We start from the raw sequence: 20,951 nt of genomic DNA on the forward strand, positions 1-20,951 counted from the left end.
GAGGACACCAAGGCCTTCCCAGGCCAGTTGTGAGACATAATCCCTCCATTGTGTCCTAGATCTGCCCCGGGTCCTTCTCCTGGCTGGGCATGCCCTCACCAGGGAGACATCCGGGAGGCATCCGGAGTAGATTCCCAAGCCACCTTAACTGGCTCCTCTCAATGCGAAGGAGCAGCCGCTCTACACTGAGCCCCTACTCTGAGTCCAACCACCCTACGGAGGAAACTGATTTCAGCAGCTTGTATCTGCAATCTTGTTCTTTCGGTCACGACCCCCAAGCTCATGACCATAGGTGACGGTGGGAACATATATCGACATTGAGAGCTTTGTCTTCCGGCTCACCTCTCTCTTCACCATGACGGTCCGGTACAGCGACAGCAATACTGCAGACACTGTACTGATCCGCTTACCAACCTCACGCTCCAACCTTCCCTCACTCCTGAACAAGACACCGAGATACCTGAACTCCTTCACCTGGGGAAGGAACTCACTCCCAACTTGGAGGGAGCAATCCACCCTTTCCAACTGAGAACCATGGCCTCGGATTTGGAGGTGATGAGTCTCATCCCAGAAGCTTCACACTCAGATGCAAACCGCCCCAGTAAACGCTGAAGGTCACAGCCCGATGAGGCCATCAGGACCACATTGTCTGAAAATAGCAGATATGAGATCCTAAGACCCCCGAACTGGACTCCCTTGACGCATTGGCTGTACCTCAAAATTCTGTCCATAAAATTTACGAACAAAATCGATGACAAAGCTCAGCTGTAGCGGAGGCCAAAGTTCACCGGAAACAGGCTTCTCTTACTGCTAGCAATGCAAACCAGGGTCCTGCTCCGGTTGTACAAGGACCGAATGGCATGTAGTAGCGCGCCACCAATCCCGTACTCCGTGCCGCTTGGCCTGCCGGTACTTGTCAGCTGCTTCAGGAATCCCACAAGCCATTCATACTCGATAGGACTCCTTCTTCAGCTTGACAGCAGCCCTGACCTCTGGTGTCCATCATCGGGTTTGGAGCTTGCCGCCATGACTGGCACCGACCACCTTGCGGCCGCAGCTCCGATCGGCTGCCTCGACAATGGAGACACGGAATACGGCCCATTTGGACTCTATATCCTTGGGCTCACCCGGGATGCAGGCGAAGCTCTGCCGGAGGTGAGAGTTAAAGACTCGATGAACAGGAAACTCTGCCAGATGTTCCCAGCACACATTCAGTACACGTTTGGGTCTCCCAGGTCTGTCCGGCATCCTCCCCTGCCATCAAATTAAACTCATCACCCGGTGGGGACCATTTAACAGCTCACCCCCTCTCCGCACCCTATGTCTCCAACATGCGGATGCAGGTCTGATGATATGACTACAAAATCAATCATAAACCTGCGGCCTAGTGTGGCCTACTGTATTATTAGTCAAAAAAATTGAAAGACAAGTATGTACTGTATGTACTGTAGTATTCTGGTCACTAGGCGTCAGTAATGTTACATTGATGGGACATTACCTTACATTACATTACCTTAACTTGTAGCCAGGCAGTGGTTGAGCTACAGGGTGGCCTTGGCCACCCTTGGTCACTCTCCGGCCACCCTAGTGGCCACCCCGCAGCTGGGAGACAATTTTGACAAACGCAGCTCTGTGGTGCACAACATTAGTTCAGTCTAAGCACCACCACTTCACTGCAGCACACAACTTTCCCTGGGAGAGCAGAAGAAAGCTGCCTATTTTGTAGAGGAGTTATCAATAAAACCACGTCTTACATGAACTGCAAGCCGTAGGTAAGTTTTCCATGATTACTTTGTATGATTCCGGTCAATTTTTCTCACTATGTTGACTTGGACTTAAATTCTCAAGCCTGATTCAGCACATAAATATATTGGAAGCTCTCTATAGCAACATGAGTGAGCATTTAAACCAAGGAGTCTATAGAATTAAAACAGGAGTGCCGATCGGCATCCACTTTTGTAATATGCCCTGCGCATGTTTGGCCGCCATGATGGTGAGCTGAATCCAGAAACTATGCATTGAAAACATGTCCTCGGCACACTGCTCAGCTATTAATTGCTCTTATAGACGGTCCAAAAGCATTGGCGGAGCTACGTGGTGGCCTGTTCACACTCCAGCCACCCCACTGGCCATCTAGACAATTCAGGTATCAACTTATTGCCAACCCTATGTTAGCAATTGTCTCACCTTGGCCACCCCAATGAAAATGTTCTGTAGCCATTGATGCAGAGTCCAACATGACATTTTGAAAAAAGTTCTCCTCCCATTCCGTGTGGAAGTGGTAAGCTTCTTACTTTGTCGTTCTTCCCTCTTCAGTTTCAAATCCATTCTTAAGTTCAAACTAAATAAATTGGAGGCCAAGTAGTTAACTCGGTAGATTGCTATGTTTGAAGCATCATCTGTGTCTTGTGTCACTTTAGAGATCCCTGTGCAATGTGGTGTAAACAAAGCTAGCAGTAGTGTCAGAGTGAACGTCTATGTATGCCAGATTCCAGAAAACAATACCCTGACTTTACTACTGTTAGTACAGTAATATTAAAGTACAGTAATACTAAAACTAACTCATAGTATCTGGGGCAGATACAATTCTGTTGAATTTCAGCTGAGAAAAGGAAAATCTCAGCAGATTTAGGACAAAAAGCTTTGCATACATTGCCAGTCAGACACACTTTATTAAATAGCATGAGCGAGATATATGGAAACACAAGAGTGGCAGAATAATATAACTTACCGTGGAGCTCGCACTCACGACTGGTAGTACATCTATTTTGGATGGAACCTATACAGAAAAGGAAAAAGCAGAGGGAAATGATTATTTTGTAAAAAGGTTAGACCAGAACTGGCAATCAATACAACATTAGTTCTGGCTGTGGTTTGGACCTCAATTTAAGTGAAGCAGAATCACTACCCTCATCTGCTGTTCATCAGCTTACAAATTCACGATTGGCTAATTTTCTGTGGTTTGTCTTTATTGGTGCGTGCTTGGGTCATCCTTCATGTAGAGTTTAGGGTTCAGTCATTATCATTGCCTCTTTTAGTTGGCTGTGATTTTATGAGACCACGAAATGTGTCATTTTTTTCTAAAAAAAATGCTTAAAAAATGGATCTGGATGTTCATTCTTAGTCTTTCCTGTTTTTTTTGGCTGTCCAAGCACAAGCTATAGTAATTCTAGATTTGATTAAATTTTACTTAAAATTTGTCAAAAACAACCCACGTTCAGACATCCGCACCCTTAATCGCAGACCACTTCTATAGACGCTCACTGCATTTGGTTCACTGCCAACTTTCAAGTACTGGCCACCATCTGCTTCATAACACACCTCATACATAGAAGAGGTCCGTTTTAACAATTTAGCGACATGGTTGATATATTTAGCAGGTAAGTGTGCAAAGAAGTGTTTCTTGCGTCATGCATTTATTTGGTTATTACAGTAAATACAAGCCATCAACAAAGATAACATCATTTTATTGAAATGTTTGAGTTCCTTACTCAGTCTGTTCCATGACATGATTTCCAGTTCATATTATCATCTATTATGACCCCGAGAAATTTATTTTCGTTTACCCTATCAATGTCCACGCCGTCAATTTGTATTTGCATATGCATCCATCCATTTTTCATTTTCTATGCCGCTTCTCCTCATTAGGATCGCGGAGGTATGCTGGATCCTATCCCAGCTGACTTCGGGCGACAGGCGGGGTACACCCTGGACTGGTCGCACATATAGACAAACAACCATTCACACTCACATTCATACCTATGGACAATTTTGAGTTGCCAATTAACCTCACCTGCATGTTTTTGACATGTGTATTCTTTTTGCACTTACCAAATAGCATTTTAGTTTTACTTAGGTTCGGGATAGTCTATTATTATGAAACCATCTTTTTAGTATATACTGTAGTATGTATAGTATAATTTTTAATTCCTCTGTGATTTTTTTTTATTAGTTTTTGTGTGCTATCTTCAAAGCAGAATATGGTTGTATCATCTGCAAATAAGACTAGCTTTAATTCTTTTGTGACTTTACAGATGTAGTTTAGATATAGATTGAACAGTTTTGGTCCCAGTATTGACCCCTGGGGTACACCGCACGATATATTTAAGCTTGCATACGTATGTATGTTCTCCTAGCTTCACATATTGCCTGTTTGCAAAGTAGCTTTTAACCCAGTTCAAAGCTAATCCTCTGATTCCATATCATTCTAATTTTGTAATTAGGATATTGTATTGTATCGAAGGCTTTAGCTTTTCAATTATTTTTGAAAATTGTGGTAATAAGGAAACTGGTTGGTAGTTTGTGAATTGATGTTTATCTCCATTTTTAAAACTAACTACTACTTTAACTGTTTTTATTTTGTTAGGGAAATTACCAGTCTGGAATGATACATTACTTATGTGCGTGAGTGGTTCTGCGATCTCGTTAATAACTCTTTTTATTGTTTCCATTCCTGTATATCGTTACAGTTGGTTGATATTTTTGCTTCACATTTATTAACAATATCAATGATTTCCTTTTTTGTCAGTGAGGAACATAGAGTTGAAATTCCTGTCTATAATTTCATTCCTTTCCTCTACTGACAAGAAATTTTGAATCTTTTCTTCCAATTTTGACCGAATATGTACAAAGTAGTCATTGAATCTTTCAGCTACCTCGTTCATATTATAATTTCTGGCATTTCTCTCTGTGAAATAGTGAGGGTAATCATCTTTCTTAGTAGCATTCCTAATAATACTGTTTAGAATGCCCCATGTTGTTCTAATGTGTTTTTTATTCTTGTCTAATAATTGACTGTAATATTCCCATCATTGTTTTTCTAGATCTTTCTTAAAGGTGCTACTACTTTTTTCTGTATGTGATTTTTTGAAGGTCCTGATATCCTCCCTCTTTCTTTTTTTATAATTTTCATTGGAAAGTGTAAATGAAGATGGTCACTTATATATCATTAATTAGCAGTTGTGTTGTTATCAAAATCATTGGTGAATATATTATCAATTAACGTTGTGCAATGATCTGTAATTCTGCTTGGTCTGGTGCTTTTAGGGTATGTGCATGGTAGCTATAAAGTCTACTCAGTTTTGGTATTTGAACTCAGAAGATCAATATTGAAATCTCTACATACAAAGATTATTTTTTGGCTGATGTCTATAAATATTGCTTTTATCCACTCCTCGGATATTTCAATACTTGACTTAGGTGTTCTATATATACAACTTATTAATACATTTTTGTTTTTTTCTTGTTCTTCTGTACATGTTTTTTACCACTTTATACTTCAGACGTTTATTCACATACACAGCCACTCCTCCTCCACTTTTGTTGCACCTTTTGATGCATTTCACGTCATAACCTTCCAGCTCCAAGTCCATGCCCTTGTCGGCATTGATCCATGTTTCTGAGATTGCAATTATTGTATATTGTAATATATGTCTGAAGGTTCATAATTGACTTTACAGCCAGCAAACGAGCCACGCGTCAGACAGATCTTCTGGTGGCAAGTAGTGTTCCTGTTAGGTACATGACAGGGCACTACAATTTGGTCTCAAAAAATTTTGAAAATAATATGTTTGAGTGTCAATTTGTGAGACAATAAACATTTCAAAACGCACCTGCATTGTTTTGTGTCTTGGTTAAATTCAAAAGTCTGTTTGTCCAGTCATATTTTTTCATTGCACTTTTCGTAAAATTAGGGTGCGTGCCTGGAGAACGACGAGGCGTACAGGCATGTTCAGCAGTCAAAATGCATGTCTGTTGGTGACTCTCCGAAAGGGGAGGGCACCGATGTGATACGGCATTTATTTTTCCGAATATTTTCGCGATTGTAGCGGAGCGCTATGACTGTATGTGATTTAAGCAAATTCGCTGGAGCACCCCATCCACACATCCACTCCGGTCAGACAGCCTGACACAATGGAATGTTTAATGAGCTATATTACTATTAATACACACTTCAAATTTTCATCCAGCTGGCTGATTTGACATTGATATAACGTCTGATGTATTTGTGTCGTATCTTTTATCACCAACACAGACAGACATAACCATCTATGTGCATTTCAACAGCAGCTGCCCAGACGGCTCTAATGTGCCATTGGTCCTAAGAAGGACCCTTAGCTGTCTTCTTGCAAGGTGCCTGGCGTAAAAAACATTAAGTGTACCCTGAGCAGTGCCTGCACAAATACAACAGCGATCACCCGGCCAGTCCCAAAGATCGACTGATCAATTGTGATGGATGGATTGTCGACCCCTGACATAAAGGAACAAAATGTATAGGTTTGAGTGGACTACTCTTTATGTTCTTTAGTAAGTACAGAATGAATGAATAACTTTTTAATAATAAATGACGAGAATTAAAGCTAGTCTAGTCTGCAGTAACTTTAATACAACCAAATTAGTCACTGCCTTCCTTTAACTCCTGTTATTTTTTTGTCTCTTTGAAAATCTTGTTTAGTTACGCAAGTCCTCTTTTAACCCTGAGATGAGCTAATGCAGGTTTATGGGAAGCGGATGCTGTGAATTCAACACAACTTTGTCATGAAAAAGCTCAGATAACAGCACCACTGAGTCAGATATACAAACATAAGCAGAGCATGTGGCTATGAGGTAAAGTAATGCCTCTTCTGTTCGCGCACTCTGCTTTTTCTTAAAAAGGTGCAATTGTGATGAAGTAACCGTTTAATTGAAGGAATGTTCGCCTTTTATTCAACCAGTACAAGGACAATTAAGTAAATGTTAGTATCAAATAGAAATACGTATGCAGTACATATGTAATGACACTACTGCTTTGACTATACGGGCTTTTACACAGCGACGCAGTATTTACCTAGGTGTAAATAGAATGGTAACGTTAGTGGTCTGAATCCCAAAACGCATGTCTTTCACCGCTCCTGCTGGGTAATAAATCCTAGTCTACTGTACGATAAAATTGTGAGCAGCACAGCAAGAAACACACAGAAACATGTTCTTTGAAGAATTTGCAAGTTTACATAACAGGTCTGGCTGCTGCCATGGACACTAAAATATCCAATTATGGCAACACATCTGTCAGAGTGTAAATCTGCTGGCTGTAAAGAGTTATCGAGCAGTCGTCCCTTTTTTGTGGCGCTACACTCAACAAGATATCATTTTACAGGAATGAGATGTGTGTATGCTTTTTATGACTATAAAAGAAAACATTCTCATAAATCCTGGCAGTGCAGCACTCTGTGTGGTGTGGGAGAGAAAAGGGAGGAAAAAAAAAAGACTCTTCTTGGCACCCATATAGGGACAGATGGATTTTCTTTTTTTTAAATCCATTTTTCATAAATCACATTCACTTAATTTTACCCCCTTATCGCTAATAATATATAGCTTCTTCAAAAGGGAGTTGCTAACAATATGTGGATGCTCTGAGGGAGGTACTTGAGAGAGGTATTTTAAGATCCGTGTTGGATGCTATCACCTTTCAAAGCCGAGGTGAGAAATATTTGGGTACACCAGCTCCAAATTTGTAAACCGTAATACCATTTTAAGCCACTGCGTAATAAATGGTAAAAATGTCAACTAACTGTGGACTATTTGTTGATTACAGTCAAGTATAATAATAAGTATAATTTACATCAGCCATTAAAAATGTTGTGTGGGAAAACATTGTGGCATTGTTTGTGCAAAGCTGAAATGTATTTTTGATGACATATTGTATTTACAGTAAGACTTGACGTTTGGGCTTTGCAACAGTGGTACAATGTGTCTGTTATGATGTGGATATAAGTCAAATATTGATGCCTCAGACTTGCAATCTTCAATGCGCACAGTGCTTGTATCAACAAGCACATCATTCCACATTTATTATATTGGTTTTAGGATATTTGACTTTCATATGTTAGTTAGAAGTGAATATTATAATAACCAAAAATTAAACAACACTGACAGTGATGCTTAATGTTATCTCCTTCAACAGCCATAGTTTCAAGTGCTCTTCTCGGCTGCTGTTAAACATATAAATTTGTTAAACACATATCCTTGTAAACCCCCCCCCATACAAACCTCTCCATCGGGTCTTGGGCTTTGGTTCATGCCCGGGGTAGCAGGCTGGCTGGGGGACAGTTTCTGAGGTTGAATGGCTGAGAGCTTGTCCTTTAATTCTTGATTCTCCTTCCTCATTCTTTCTAGCTCCTCCAGCTGAACCCTGTCCACCCGCTCCTTTTGTTCTCGAAGGTTCTCAATCACTCGCTCCTGAAACAGTGGGGAGTGGGGGGTGGGTGTTACATGCTTATTCCCATTAAAGCTTCCATAGACTGTTTTGCTATCCAAAAGGCAAACTACTATCAGTCCTGGTTAACGGCTCGGTACAATCATTAATGAACATTCCTAGCCAACCGCTTACTGAATGGGCTCAACAGCGTGCTTCACAAAGGGCAGCCAAACTCATAAATACAAGTCTTAAATAAGACCACTATAAATAATAGCAGGGACAGAGAGAGATCAGAGCCAGACAGAGTCGAGAGACAGATTTATTGAAAATGGATAATACAGTACTGGAGATCACTTCCTTACAACTCCACACTGACTCCTGATAAACCAAGTTGGAATGTTATCATAATATATCATAATTCTACCTATTCTCTAATCACAGCAGCACGGCTTTGGGCATTGGCCTGAGTCCACGTTCATGTCCACATTATGGATGGGAGAGCATACAAGGTGTGTGTAGTAGGAGCGTGGACCGAAGTGATTTTCAAGGTGTTGATTTAGGTGTTTATTAGGCACACAGCACCACTCATCAATGGGACTTTATGATGTGGTATTGCCGCATGATTGGCAGCTTGAAACCCCTGGGTAAATTGGACAAATACACCCTCTAACCAGACCTAGAAGAGCACATGCTTCGTAGAGGCCCTTGGAGGAGCAAGACAGAGAAAACAGACAAGGAAAAGCCACATGGCTAATAGGTCCTGGGTGTTTCCCACATATTGTGAGCTATGTCAAAGATGTTTTGAGTTTCGGGATGGGACCAGGATGTGATAATAAAATGTTCCAGTATGAGGACAAAGTGCAGGGCAAAAGTGAAACATGAAGCACACATAATGTTGGAGAGGACACACACAGAGTTCTGGGTTTGTGTGGGCACAATGCCGCATGCAGCATGTTAATTAGAACCACATCACAGTGCCTAGAAACTGGCTCCCAGAGCAGGTTTGTGACAGGTTGTGTGATTAGCAACACACACTAACTCTTGTAAACACATTACACATTACATTACACAACTTTGTTGACCGCAAAGTCTAAAAGCCTAAGAGCCAATGCTCTTCTCATCACAGCTGAATCCTATAGAACGGAGGCTGCATCAGAAGTGGGTTTGAGGTAAGATCAATGTCAAAGCACTAACCAGTATAACCAAAGATGGTCGAGCGCCGACTCAGGAAAAAGTGCATGCACTGGAGTGTACTACGCAATGGAGCAGAACATCCACCACCTTATTAAGCAAGCGATCTAGCAGGACTAGGGGCATGGTGGGTATAGGTTCGGGTGCAACGTATTCGCTAGAAGCTATGTGCAGTGCGTATACATTGACTAAATTAATGAATTGTATTTTGCACCGAACACAATGAATATATGTACGTAGGTTAATGTATGCAGCCCATCATCTTCAGCATGATACTCAACATCGAGTAATAAATCTGTAAGGATCCATTATGCACAAAAGTGCACAAAAATGACCTATGTCAATAAAAACCTGAGCAGCAGTACGAAAGAAACTTTTTTCTTCTTGTGCATGAAAATATAAATGTTAAAGTTGAAGGAGATGGTTCATGTAGCAATGAATGCAGCCAACATGCTAAACGTTAACATGCCCGCTACAGCATTTCAGATTGATGTCAGCTCGTCAGGGTTTCGGCATATGATTCGACAGCGAGTGCAGCATTGCAGTTCGGTGTCAGCACTGCCAGCATTCACACGCAATTTCTCCCAAAATTGTATTTTCTAATTTATTTATTTGTTGCTTCTCCTTACTGTTACGCTATATCAAATGATACATGCCAGGCACTAGGACCAAGCGGAAAACGGCTGCTCAAGTTGCAGACCACAAACAAGCTCATCAGTTGACTCTTTCCGTATCTTGCTGATGTGCGATTATCCGTCCCCGCTGTCATTCCATGAGCGCTTGGACGTTCTCATCGGTGTTATGCTAGCTGGCGAGGTGTCCGTGTTCATTTGCCTCTGTAACATGTTAACATGTTGGCCGTTTAGTTGCCTGGGTAATGTCAACAAAACTGACGTTAATATCTGAGGTTTTATTTACATTCATATTTGAATCTGTGTGCGTCTGTGTGTATGATGGCGAAAACCGAGGGGCCACTGTAAATGGTTCAATGATTTCTTTTAACTCTCTATGAACTTTACTTGACATGAAACATAGCAAACATGGTGTGGTGTGTTACAACTAAATCTAGTTATCAAAAGTATTGGAAAACCATAAGCATACTACACTGATTCATTGATGATTTGCTTGTATGAAGCATGCACATCTCCAAGCTTACAAGTCCATGTTGCAATGTGATGTGTTTTGAGCATATACCGTAAATTCCAGTGTATAAGCCGACTGGTGAATAAGACGCACCCACTAAATTTAGATGAAAAAAAATTGTTAATATACAAGCAGCACCGGTGTATAAGCCATAAGTGTGCACGTCATAAAAAGTGATATTTACTGCACAGAAATACATTACACAGAAAGATTTTTTAAAGTTTTAATAAAATAAATGTTTTTTTTTTCCCAAACAGTGCTTGCCAAACAGTGGTGCAGCATGGCTAGTTAAACAGTGCAGAGCAGAACATGGCCAGTTAAACAGTGCCGAATAGTGCGTGTAACATAGATAACAGTAGTAGCCTACCAGAAAAGCCATTCATCGCCGTCCTCTTTGGAATATTATTAATATATAAAAAAATATTGATATAACAGCCAGCCCTAAATTGTGCTTGTTGTTGCTCACTGTAAACTGGAGTGTGGACTCAACTAGAGTGACAGGGTTAGCAAACGCAGAGAATGGGGGCTTCTCTGCGTTTTTTTTGGTTGTGTCCTGAACTTTTTTTTGCCCTTACGATGGACTCTCTCTGTAAAAATGTTTACCGAAATACACATTTAAATGATTAGTAGTAGTTATGAAGTATAGGAGATGTCACAAGATTAGAACATGACCATATATTAGCGGTGTATAAGCCGCAGGGTTCAAAGTTTGACAAAAAAGCAGCGGGTTATACACCGGAATTGACGGTACATTTGCTATTTTTACACTTTGTAATCATTTCTAACCATAATGACATCCCCAATCATGTCACCTGCAGTATTCAAGTGTTTGAAGTGTCAACATGCACCTTTTTAGCGCCCACAATTTGCATCTTCAAGAACATTGATGTAACAATTTAAGCAATATGCTACATATTATTTTATGGCTTATTGTCCTTTCAACTGTTTCACATTATACAGTTACAATGACTAAAACACTACTCTAACAATAAATAAAATCAGATAGTTATATGATTGTTTTCCATACTTCAGTCAACTAGTCAAAGTTCTGATTGCAGGCAAACACATTGTTGTTCCACACTATTCCACACTATTCTTCTGCTTTGCATGCCCAGATTTGTGATCTCCTGTGGACATGATCTGAACAACAGGCCACCGCAGCCCAGTGAGCCCACGATAAATATTTCACTCTCATTTGTGTAGTCACGGTTCCAGACTATAGAAGGGTATTGTTTAGTATTGTGGTGTTGTTAAGGGCTTGTGTGTTTGTATCAATGGGGCGAGTTGGCGCAGTATATGCGTGCGGATTGTCGTGGGCCGGTCTGGACCAATAAAGTCCACAATTTTCCAAAAGTCTTCACCTCACTGTGCGAGCAGATGCCTGTATAGACACCTCTCGCATAGACACCTGTCTGCTGCCTTTCAGCAAGCGCAGCACCAGCAGTGCCCCAATCCCGCAACTAAATCAACTTTTGGAGACAGTCCTGATGCTTGCTGCACTTTCTCGCTAACTTCAGACCTCCTCTCTGCTTCCCTCCCACTTTCACTTACAGTTTTCTCACAGGACCTCCTCTGATGTGGTCCAATGTCTATAAATTACAAGGCACGTGTCCATAAATTATGACAATGAGTCACAGCAAAACAAGTAAACTAACTAAGCCTTACCAGCTTCCTTAAAAAACAGTGCTCGATGAGTAAATATTTCCAGTCCATTAAAGCCCAACTGGTGGTCTAAGGTTTCAATTTGTGATTGTTTATGGACTACATCTGAGAAGCTGTTATTAGCATCTTCATCAATAGAATGCTGCTTTTCTGTCCACTGCTCCAAGAAGGCAATATGCATATAGTATATTTTTGCATAATCCATGAGCTTTGCTTACGATCCATAGACAGAACGTTTGATTTTAATTAACATTTTCACAATATTTCCTCGTACCTTCTCAGACAGGGCCTCCTCCAGGGTGGCAAGTGCTGTGTCAGTGTTGCTAGAGTCGGTTTGAAGGCCTTGGACGCGATCCCTCAACCCAGTCAGCTGTTTGTCCTTGTCCTTTAACTGTTCCAATAGGTTCTCAATCTGGCAAAAGACAGAAGGGAGCCAACTGACACAAGCAATTCACATCAAATGTGCTTAAACAGGAACATTCACTAAAATAAATGTGGAGATAATAAGAGATTGGGATCAGTTAAAGTCTGATATGATCATTCTAACTGCATTGTTTTAAAAATATGAGAAGGATTCAGCTTTGAGACACCTTACTTCGTTTGCTCGTCCCTTCCCCGTAGTGTGATAAAGTACAATCTAATGTAATGTAATGTAATCTAATCTAATCTAAAGGCCATAAACGTCACTGCAACTTGATATATTACCCATTTGTTATTATGGTGTAAAAATGTGGGAAATACAGCAACTTTTAGCTTCCTTCCTGGAAATTCCTGCCCTCAGTAAGCCACTCAGAGTGCAACTGAATGATACCCCTGTTGTTTAGATGGTCATGGATTGTGATTTTTTCTGTTTAGCTAGTTCCACTATATAAAAGAATGGCAATTCCACCCATAAAATGTATGTTGGGAGTGGAATTTGTGGTTTTGAAGATGAGCTAAACAGACTTTGGAGAGAACAATTAAACATCAATCCCAGTACTTCACAAAAGTTAGTACACTACTCACATTTCTGTAAATATTTGATGATATCTTTTCATGGGCCAACTCTGCAGAAATGGCCCTTTGACACAATGTAAAGTAGCCCGTATACAGCTTGTTCAGTCTCCCCAGAGACACTCGTCATAGAGACTCCAATTGCTCCGGAGCCTTTGACTATTTCAGGGATTCTGACTTTGTCAAATTGCATCAATTACCCAAGGTATTGTTGGATCTTCCCAAAGAGGTTAGCTATTTAGATGGGTGCCCCTTGGTGGCGGTCACACACCAAACTGGTTTTGAGGATATCTGTTTTTTCATAATGCCTTCCCGATCGGCCCTTGTAGTCTCAGGACTTACTTGGCTTAAGATCTATAAGATCGCTGTCGTCTCCACCACCCGTTCTTCCATTGCCACAAAACCTGAAAAGATCAACCTGGAAATGCCTCTCATGGAATCTGCTTTTTCGGCGGTTCACTCTGCCCGCCATCTTTACTAAACTTCACCTTCATAACGCATACCAATTGGTTCACATTAAGGAGTAAGACTGGTGGAAGACGGCTTGTGATACCCATCAGGACATTTCGAATATTTAGTCATGCCATTTCAGGTTAACTAATGCTTTGTTCCAGAGGAAGCATGAGCTTATGTACTGCAGTGGGGACACGCCTCCAAAATTGCTTGCTTCCCTGGCGCCAGTCGCACCCAGTTCCTCATCACTCAGAGGTTATAGTGGCCATTCATGAACAAGGACATCAAGGAATTTGTCTGCTCTGTCTGTGCCCGCAACAATCCCTCTCATCGTCCTCCTGCTGGTTTCCTCCGTCCTTTGCCTATCCCTTTCCGCTCTTGGTCACACATAGCACTGGATTTTATCACCGGCCTCCCTCAGTCCCACAATAACACTGTAATTCTCAACGTTACTGACTGTTTTTCCCAGATGCCCCATTTCATCGCCCTTCCCAAGAACAAACATTAGAGCAACATGGGGCATCTTAAACAGCATTATCAAGAAAGGCTCTAAGAAAGCTAACCTACCATCAATATTTCACAGATGGAAACACAAGAAAGGACAACATGGATGAAGCAGCAAGGGGGTTCAACAACTCGGCCTACTTTGTAAATATTGGACTAAACCCAGACGAAAAGATCCCTGATACCTCAACATTCGGGGATTGGCATGATAACACTGACAGGAACCACGGTTCAATGTTCCTCACTGATGTAGCAGAAGGGGGAATAAAAATGTAAATCTAAAACATCTACGGATAATAATGGAATCAATATTAAAATGACAAAAAAGGTAATCAAGGAACATCAGTAATTTATCATTTCAAACAGGAAAATTTGTTCTCCGACCCAGCTGACTAAAATCCTGACAAGGGATTCAAAGTTGCGGTGCACTCAAAGCTTATTTTCTGCAGTGTTCAAACACTTTTGATGATTCGCCAATATCATCTGCAGAAAAGGTCAGGATGATCCGTAATACTTGTTATAGAGCACACACAAACCCCTTGTTCATTAAATCCAAAATATTTGAATACACTGACTTAGTACATTTCCAAACCGCAAAAACCAGCCACTGAGCAAACAACAACAGGCTATAAATAACATAACAATTTGTCTCAAGAGAGAAGAGAGAGAGAAAAGAGAAAAAGAAACTCCATAACCATCCAAAACCATCGGGAAAAACTAACTCTAAAGCATTTGTATCTACACTCAAAACAAAAACATTTTGTATTTCCGTATGTGGAGTCAAACTATGAAACAAGTGACTAAATAACTTAAAACAATGTGCCACTGTGAGTCAGTTTATGAAACAGTGCGAGTACAACAAAAAATAATTACTGAAGCAGTTTCATTATCAAAAATGTATCACGGGACAGGGACAGGATCCGAAAAGCTCAGTTTCAGTCTACTCCTTTTGGACAGGTTGAATTATTTAAGTGCAAGTTGTGTTATGTTGATTTTTATTCGAGATTTTATTGTGCTTGTAAATATTTTAACATGATTAAATAAATAAACAAATAAATAAATAAATGACTTTTTTCAAGGCTCTCAACACCTCTGTCAGTTTCTCCTCTGGACACCACTCTCAGTTGAACGACCAGACAGAGTGAGTGAACCAGTAACTACAGGTGGCTCTCCGCTACATCTGCATCTGGCACACTTTTTCCTGGTCCTCCTACCTCTCCTGGGTAGAATACTGTATACCCACAAGTCACTCATCAGTTCGGTCACAGGTACTGTATGTCCCTACTCATGTCTGCTTACAGTTACCAGTCTCTCCTATTCCATATCCATTCCATTGGTCCACGCCAACCTCCAACAAGCCCACCGTATCTGTCAGGACACCCATGCTGCTCTTGCCCGTACCTCCACCCGCGGCCAGACCAACTGTTGGACCGCAATAGAGCTCCTGCTGTCCCTTCTTGCCCAGGTCAAGAGGTATGGCTTTCAACACAGCATCTAGCCTTGGCTGGGGTCTCCACCAAATTGTGCTCCAGGTACATTTGTCCATTCCAGATTGAATCATCCATCCATTCATCTTTCTATCTACCCTGTCTCTGCTAAACTCAAGCTTCCACCTTCACTCAAGTTACATACGATTTTCCATGTCTCCTTGCTCAAGCCCTTCTCCACTAGCCTACTGAATCCTCCAGCGGTGTCTCCTCCTCCCACAATGTGAGGACCATTTTGGACTCCAGAGGGAAAGGTTGGGGCAGAGGCCACAACAGAGTCATAAAAGGTCTTCAGGAGTGCCCCCTGAACCCAAAGGACCTCAGCCTCGTGAGCAGATATTCTGCTCTGACATTTTTTGTAAAGTGCAGTTGTGTTATCAGTCCAGTCCATCTTATGGTTCAGATGAACACCCTGGTACTTATAAGACGCCACCATCTCAATTTCCCTTCCATGGATGTTCACTGGTGATGGAGGGGTGTGGGGGCACCGCCAAAAGTCCACTTGGCCTTGTTGGCATTTATCAGGAGGTGGTTTCGCTGGCACCAGTTCACCAAAGTCTTGAATGAGTTCTCTATACGACTGGTGTCCCCGTTTTACTTTCCTGTTTTTCTCCAGCGACCTTTCGTCATTGTCTCTTTATGTTCTTTTCTTTTATGACTTTGTGTCTGAGCATGTGCAATCAAATTCTTTGGTCAACCATGGAAAGGCCTGTTAAGAGCGAAACCTGTCCTGTTAAACCACTGTATGGTCATGGCCACCATGTTGCACCTCAGTTTCAGCGTGTTGACAATCTTCTTATAGCCAAAGCCAGCAACATTTTTTTCCACATCCTCAGAGAGTTCTTTGCCATGACTCAGGTGCCATGTTGAACTTGCAGTGACCAGTATGAGAGAGTGTGAGAGCGAAAACATTACATTTAACACATTGTGTTTTTCTCACTCGTGGTTTAGACATTAATGGCTGTGTGTTGAGTTATTTTGGGGAGATAGTAAATTTACACTGCAAGCTGTACACTGACTACTTTACAATGTATGAAAGTGTCATTTTTTCAGTGTTGTCCCATGAAAAGATCTAATAGAATGTTTGCATACATGTGAGGGGTGTACTCACCTTTGGGAGGTACTGTATATGTGCTAAGTAATTTCACCATCTATTCTTACCATAAAAAAATGGTACAATCATCCTCCTTTAAGCTCGTAGCCTGGTATAGTGGTGTAAAAGTTATTAGAACAAACAGGTTCAGGAGCGATATTAGAATGACATATTAAGCACCAAAATGATGTAAAAATTATAGGTATCTCATAAAGGAGAAAAAGCACTTATAGAAAAATGTTCAAATGGGAGACTTATGTCACATTCCAGTCATGAATCCAATTACAGTTCACACTTTAGGGTTCTCTGCTCGCTGCAGGGCAAGCACCAGGCATGAAGTCATCTTGGGTTTGGCAAAAGAGGGAAAGTAGCAGGAGGCAGTGGGAAAAAGGTGCATTCATTGTTAATGACAGTCATTACACTTCAAGCTAAGGACTTTGATAGACCAGTAAGAAAGCGATAGGTACAGTAAACCCTGCGGGGAATGACGAGAACCCTTCACACTACCACTGACAGATAGAATTCCCAGCATCTCATGATTACAGGGATTTCAATGAGTTTCCACATTTTTCTGGTAGGCCTCCTGAATTCTAAGTATACTGTAAGTGTTGATGATTTTTCTTACATTTTTCTCAAAAGATGCCAGAGTGGCAGCACGGTGGCCGAGTGGTTAGCATGTTAGCAGCCAGGATATCGGCGTTTGAATCTCCCCGCGAATGCCAGAATCTCTTTGTGGCGTTTGCATGTTCTCCCTGTGCATGCGTGGATTTTCTCCAGATACTCCGGTTGGATGGAATATGCCGGAGTGTAAAAACACACATACATACATATATATATATATATATATATATACATATATATATATATATATGATTATATATATTATATATATATATATATATATATATATGATTAAGCCTTTGAGTTCACAGGATTAATACTAAATATGTTTAGTATGTAAAGACCATTCTGAAAACAAAAGAGGGCAGCAGAAATGCTCGAGACCAGCGGTCGGAACCCGTGGCTCCGGAGCCACATGCTCTTCAGCCTCCTTGTTGTGGCTCCTTTCGCAATTCAGAAATATTTATTTTTTACACCCAAGTGGGGAAAATGCACATTTTAAAGAGAGTTACAAATATCCGACTTTCTGTAACACGCTGAAAGAATCATGGCTGAGTCCTGACTGGTGATTAGATGATTGCCTGCCTGCGTTCGTTGAGACACGATATGTCTTTTCCCTCATGGTAAGCTAACCATTAATATATCACTCCCAAAAAAGAAACATCTCAGAAGAAAATAGAGTTTTTAATTCTGCACAGACAGATTCCTTTGTCTTCTCTGCCAACAATGCTGACTTACCTGCATGCTTGCTATGTGGTGAGAAAACAACAAAAAATGTTGAAAGACATTCTCAAAACAAACCCCCATTTTCTGAAAAGTTGTAATTTATTTCAAAGTAGACGTACATGTCTAACAGTGGTCATCCCTGCAGTACAGCCCTGCACGCAGCGGGCTCCAACCGGGGACCACATACTGTAAGTCCACTGATTGATAGTTAAGTCAAGCAGTGTGAGCCAGCAAGCTAAAAGGAACATGCTGTCAATTCACTGTGCTGCACCTTCCTGTAGGTTATGTTTTGTGGCTCCAGACACAGTTTCTATAGTGGGCGACGGGGCAAAATGGCTCTTAATAGTAAAGGTTGCCAACCGCTGCTCTAGAATGTTGGAGAAGCATTTAGATAGAACGTTCTTGAAAAAATATGCCCGAAACACCAGCATAAGCACTGCTCCCGTCCTCTATGGACACCACGCAACCCTAGTTTAGGTGAAATTGAGCATGTCACTCCTGTTCTTAGATAATACATTACACTCTTCACCAGCCTGGTGTTTGCCGTGGCTTAATAATACAAAATAACAGCCCCTTTGTAAAATATTTAGCAGAACATTCCGCCACATGTGGAACTTAGGTCTTTGGGCAGAATAGAGGAATTTATAACTTGTATCATCTATATGGCAAGGAGGGTATGATTTGTTAGACATGTCCAAAATCTAGAATTGTTGAAGAGAGAAGAATTTTAGGTAAGGGTAAACAGGGTCTGGCTTTGTATCCGGCCAATCTTTCAGGAGCTTGGATAGTGTTGATGAAAACATCTGCCATGCATATCTCACTGTATAAGCCTACTCAAACTAAACATACACCTAATGTTCCACATTTACAGACAGACGTAGGCTTTATCATCTGTGTATGTCATCCCACCTAAACCATACACCTCCAGCTGGAACAGCTGTAATGACTCTGCTGGGGTGACTGCGATATGACTTCCTGTCGTATCCATGTCTTTTTCAGAAAGCAGGATGTCTGCCTAACTCCCAAATATTTACAGTCTTACTGATACTTTTATAAATAAGGTGATGGAACCAGACCAGACACCCCCTTGGAAAGTGGGAGAGCTGATGCACTGCTACCGTTCCATGACCTTCACTTTGAGCATGCCACCTGCAGGTTCTAAGTTCCACACAAAAAAACACAGCTGGGTGTCACGATTGGCGATCCCAAATGCAGAGAGGATGCGGCAAGGTGTTGAACAACATTTTTAATATCAAAATAGTCCTCCACAGGATAGGTAAGAAAAATATATACATAAAGACATACATAAAGAATACTAACAAGGTATGAAACACAAAGCGCTGCTGAAAAAAAAAAACAAGCAGGGAAACAAGCAAATGCTATGGTACAAAAATACTACGCTGCTGCACAAAGCCAAGCAGGGAAAAATACTCACACAGCAAGAGGCATAAACGTCCAGAAAGACACTACACACGACGGCACAACACGGAGAATAGTTTGCAGAGAGTGAGTGGAGTCCAAGGAACAATCTGGCACTGAGTGAGTCTCTCTGCAAGGCTTAAGAAGGCCTGACGCCTAATTGTTCACAGGTTTGCACTGGTGGCTCTGCCTCTGCAGGACCAGCAGTGCACTGAAACACACAGCAGACAGGCGGCAGCAGAGCAGCAAAGCAGAACATGACACTGGGGTGGCAATGTAATGAAAAAGATGATAGATTTAGCACGAGTTTAAGTAATTACTTGGAAATGGTATAACATGATAACGCCAATATGCAAAACAAAACAACGGATTGGAATACTTCATAAAATAAATGCTTATCCTCACTAGGGTATGCTGAAGCCTATCCCAGCTGACTTCGGGCAAGAGACAGGGTACACCCTGGACTGGTTGCCAGCCAATCACAGGGCACATGTCGACAAATAATAATTTGTGGTCACTTTGATAACTATGGACAATTTATTGTTGCCAATTAAGCTAATGGAATATGGGAGGAAGTCGGAGTACCCTGAGAAAACCCACACATGGGGAGAACATGCAAACTCTAGACAGAGATGCCCCAACGGAGATTCAATCCCAGATCTTCCCGATCTCCCAACTGTGTGGCCAACATGCTAACCACGAGGCCGCAGGGTGGCAACAATTGATTGTAGAGCTGCAACAATTGATCACATTAGTTATACCATTTCGGTATTCGATTATTCATTTTTTTTCAATTTAAAAATGTCAACATCCTCTGATTTCAGCCTCTCAAATGTGAATATGTTTTTAATTTCCTGAGTCATCCATGAAAGCGGACCTATTATCTTTCTATGAAGCGGGTTTTAATTTGGTGGAAATGTGCCCAAATGGCTCTTTTGATGCTCAAGGTTGCCGAACCCTGGTCTAGGGCATAACCGATTACTTGATTAATGCAAACAACAACAAGATTAATCGACTAAGAAAATAATCGGTATTGCAGTTCTAGTAAATATAAAATCAAACGTAACCAAATTATAATAATGTGTTCAGCTGATTGTCAGTTGGCTTGTGATTGCATTCTGGTTACACTTTGTGAGTAATATTGTGATTAGAGCTCGGTTTAATGTGATGAGAGAAAAAGCTGTTGAAAAGTGTTTCTGGGAAAAACACAGTGACCTAAAAGCAGCATATTTCAGAGGAGAACCACAAACTCAGTTGACCCATCTGTCTCCCATCCAAAGAAAGAACAAGAACTCGGTGGCCTCCAAAAGAATCTTTTGGCCAGAATGAAGTGTGACCACCATAGCATTCCAATTGTTTGTACTGTATTTCTGAAAGTATTTTGGACCAATAAAATGGCGAACAATAACTGCTTTCTCTCATTTTTCTCTTCTTGTCATCATCATGAAAATATGACCGTGAATGCTGTAAAAACCCAGAGACC

General features: G+C 41.2%; 1 protein-coding gene across 9 annotated transcripts in view; it reads right to left on the reverse strand.

Moving 5' to 3' along the window:
* LOC129177254 (ERC protein 2-like) overlaps positions 1–20,951 on the reverse strand; it is a 204,532-nt gene that overhangs the window by 118,522 nt on the left and 65,059 nt on the right. For all 9 annotated transcript variants that reach the window (XR_008569602.1, XR_008569601.1, XM_054768222.1 and 6 more), the window contains 3 exons: positions 12,447–12,584; positions 8,029–8,217; positions 2,732–2,779 (listed from right to left, as the gene is read on the reverse strand). Coding sequence is in view for 7 of the 9 variants with exons in the window: in XM_054768222.1 (XP_054624197.1) it covers positions 2,732–2,779; positions 8,029–8,217; positions 12,447–12,584 (375 nt within the window). In the remaining 2 variants the exon portion in view is untranslated. The remainder of the gene's footprint in view (positions 1–2,731; positions 2,780–8,028; positions 8,218–12,446; positions 12,585–20,951) is intronic.

The sequence above is a fragment of the Dunckerocampus dactyliophorus genome, chromosome 1, assembly GCF_027744805.1.
Source record: "Dunckerocampus dactyliophorus isolate RoL2022-P2 chromosome 1, RoL_Ddac_1.1, whole genome shotgun sequence".
Taxonomy (NCBI): Eukaryota; Metazoa; Chordata; class Actinopteri; order Syngnathiformes; family Syngnathidae; genus Dunckerocampus; species Dunckerocampus dactyliophorus.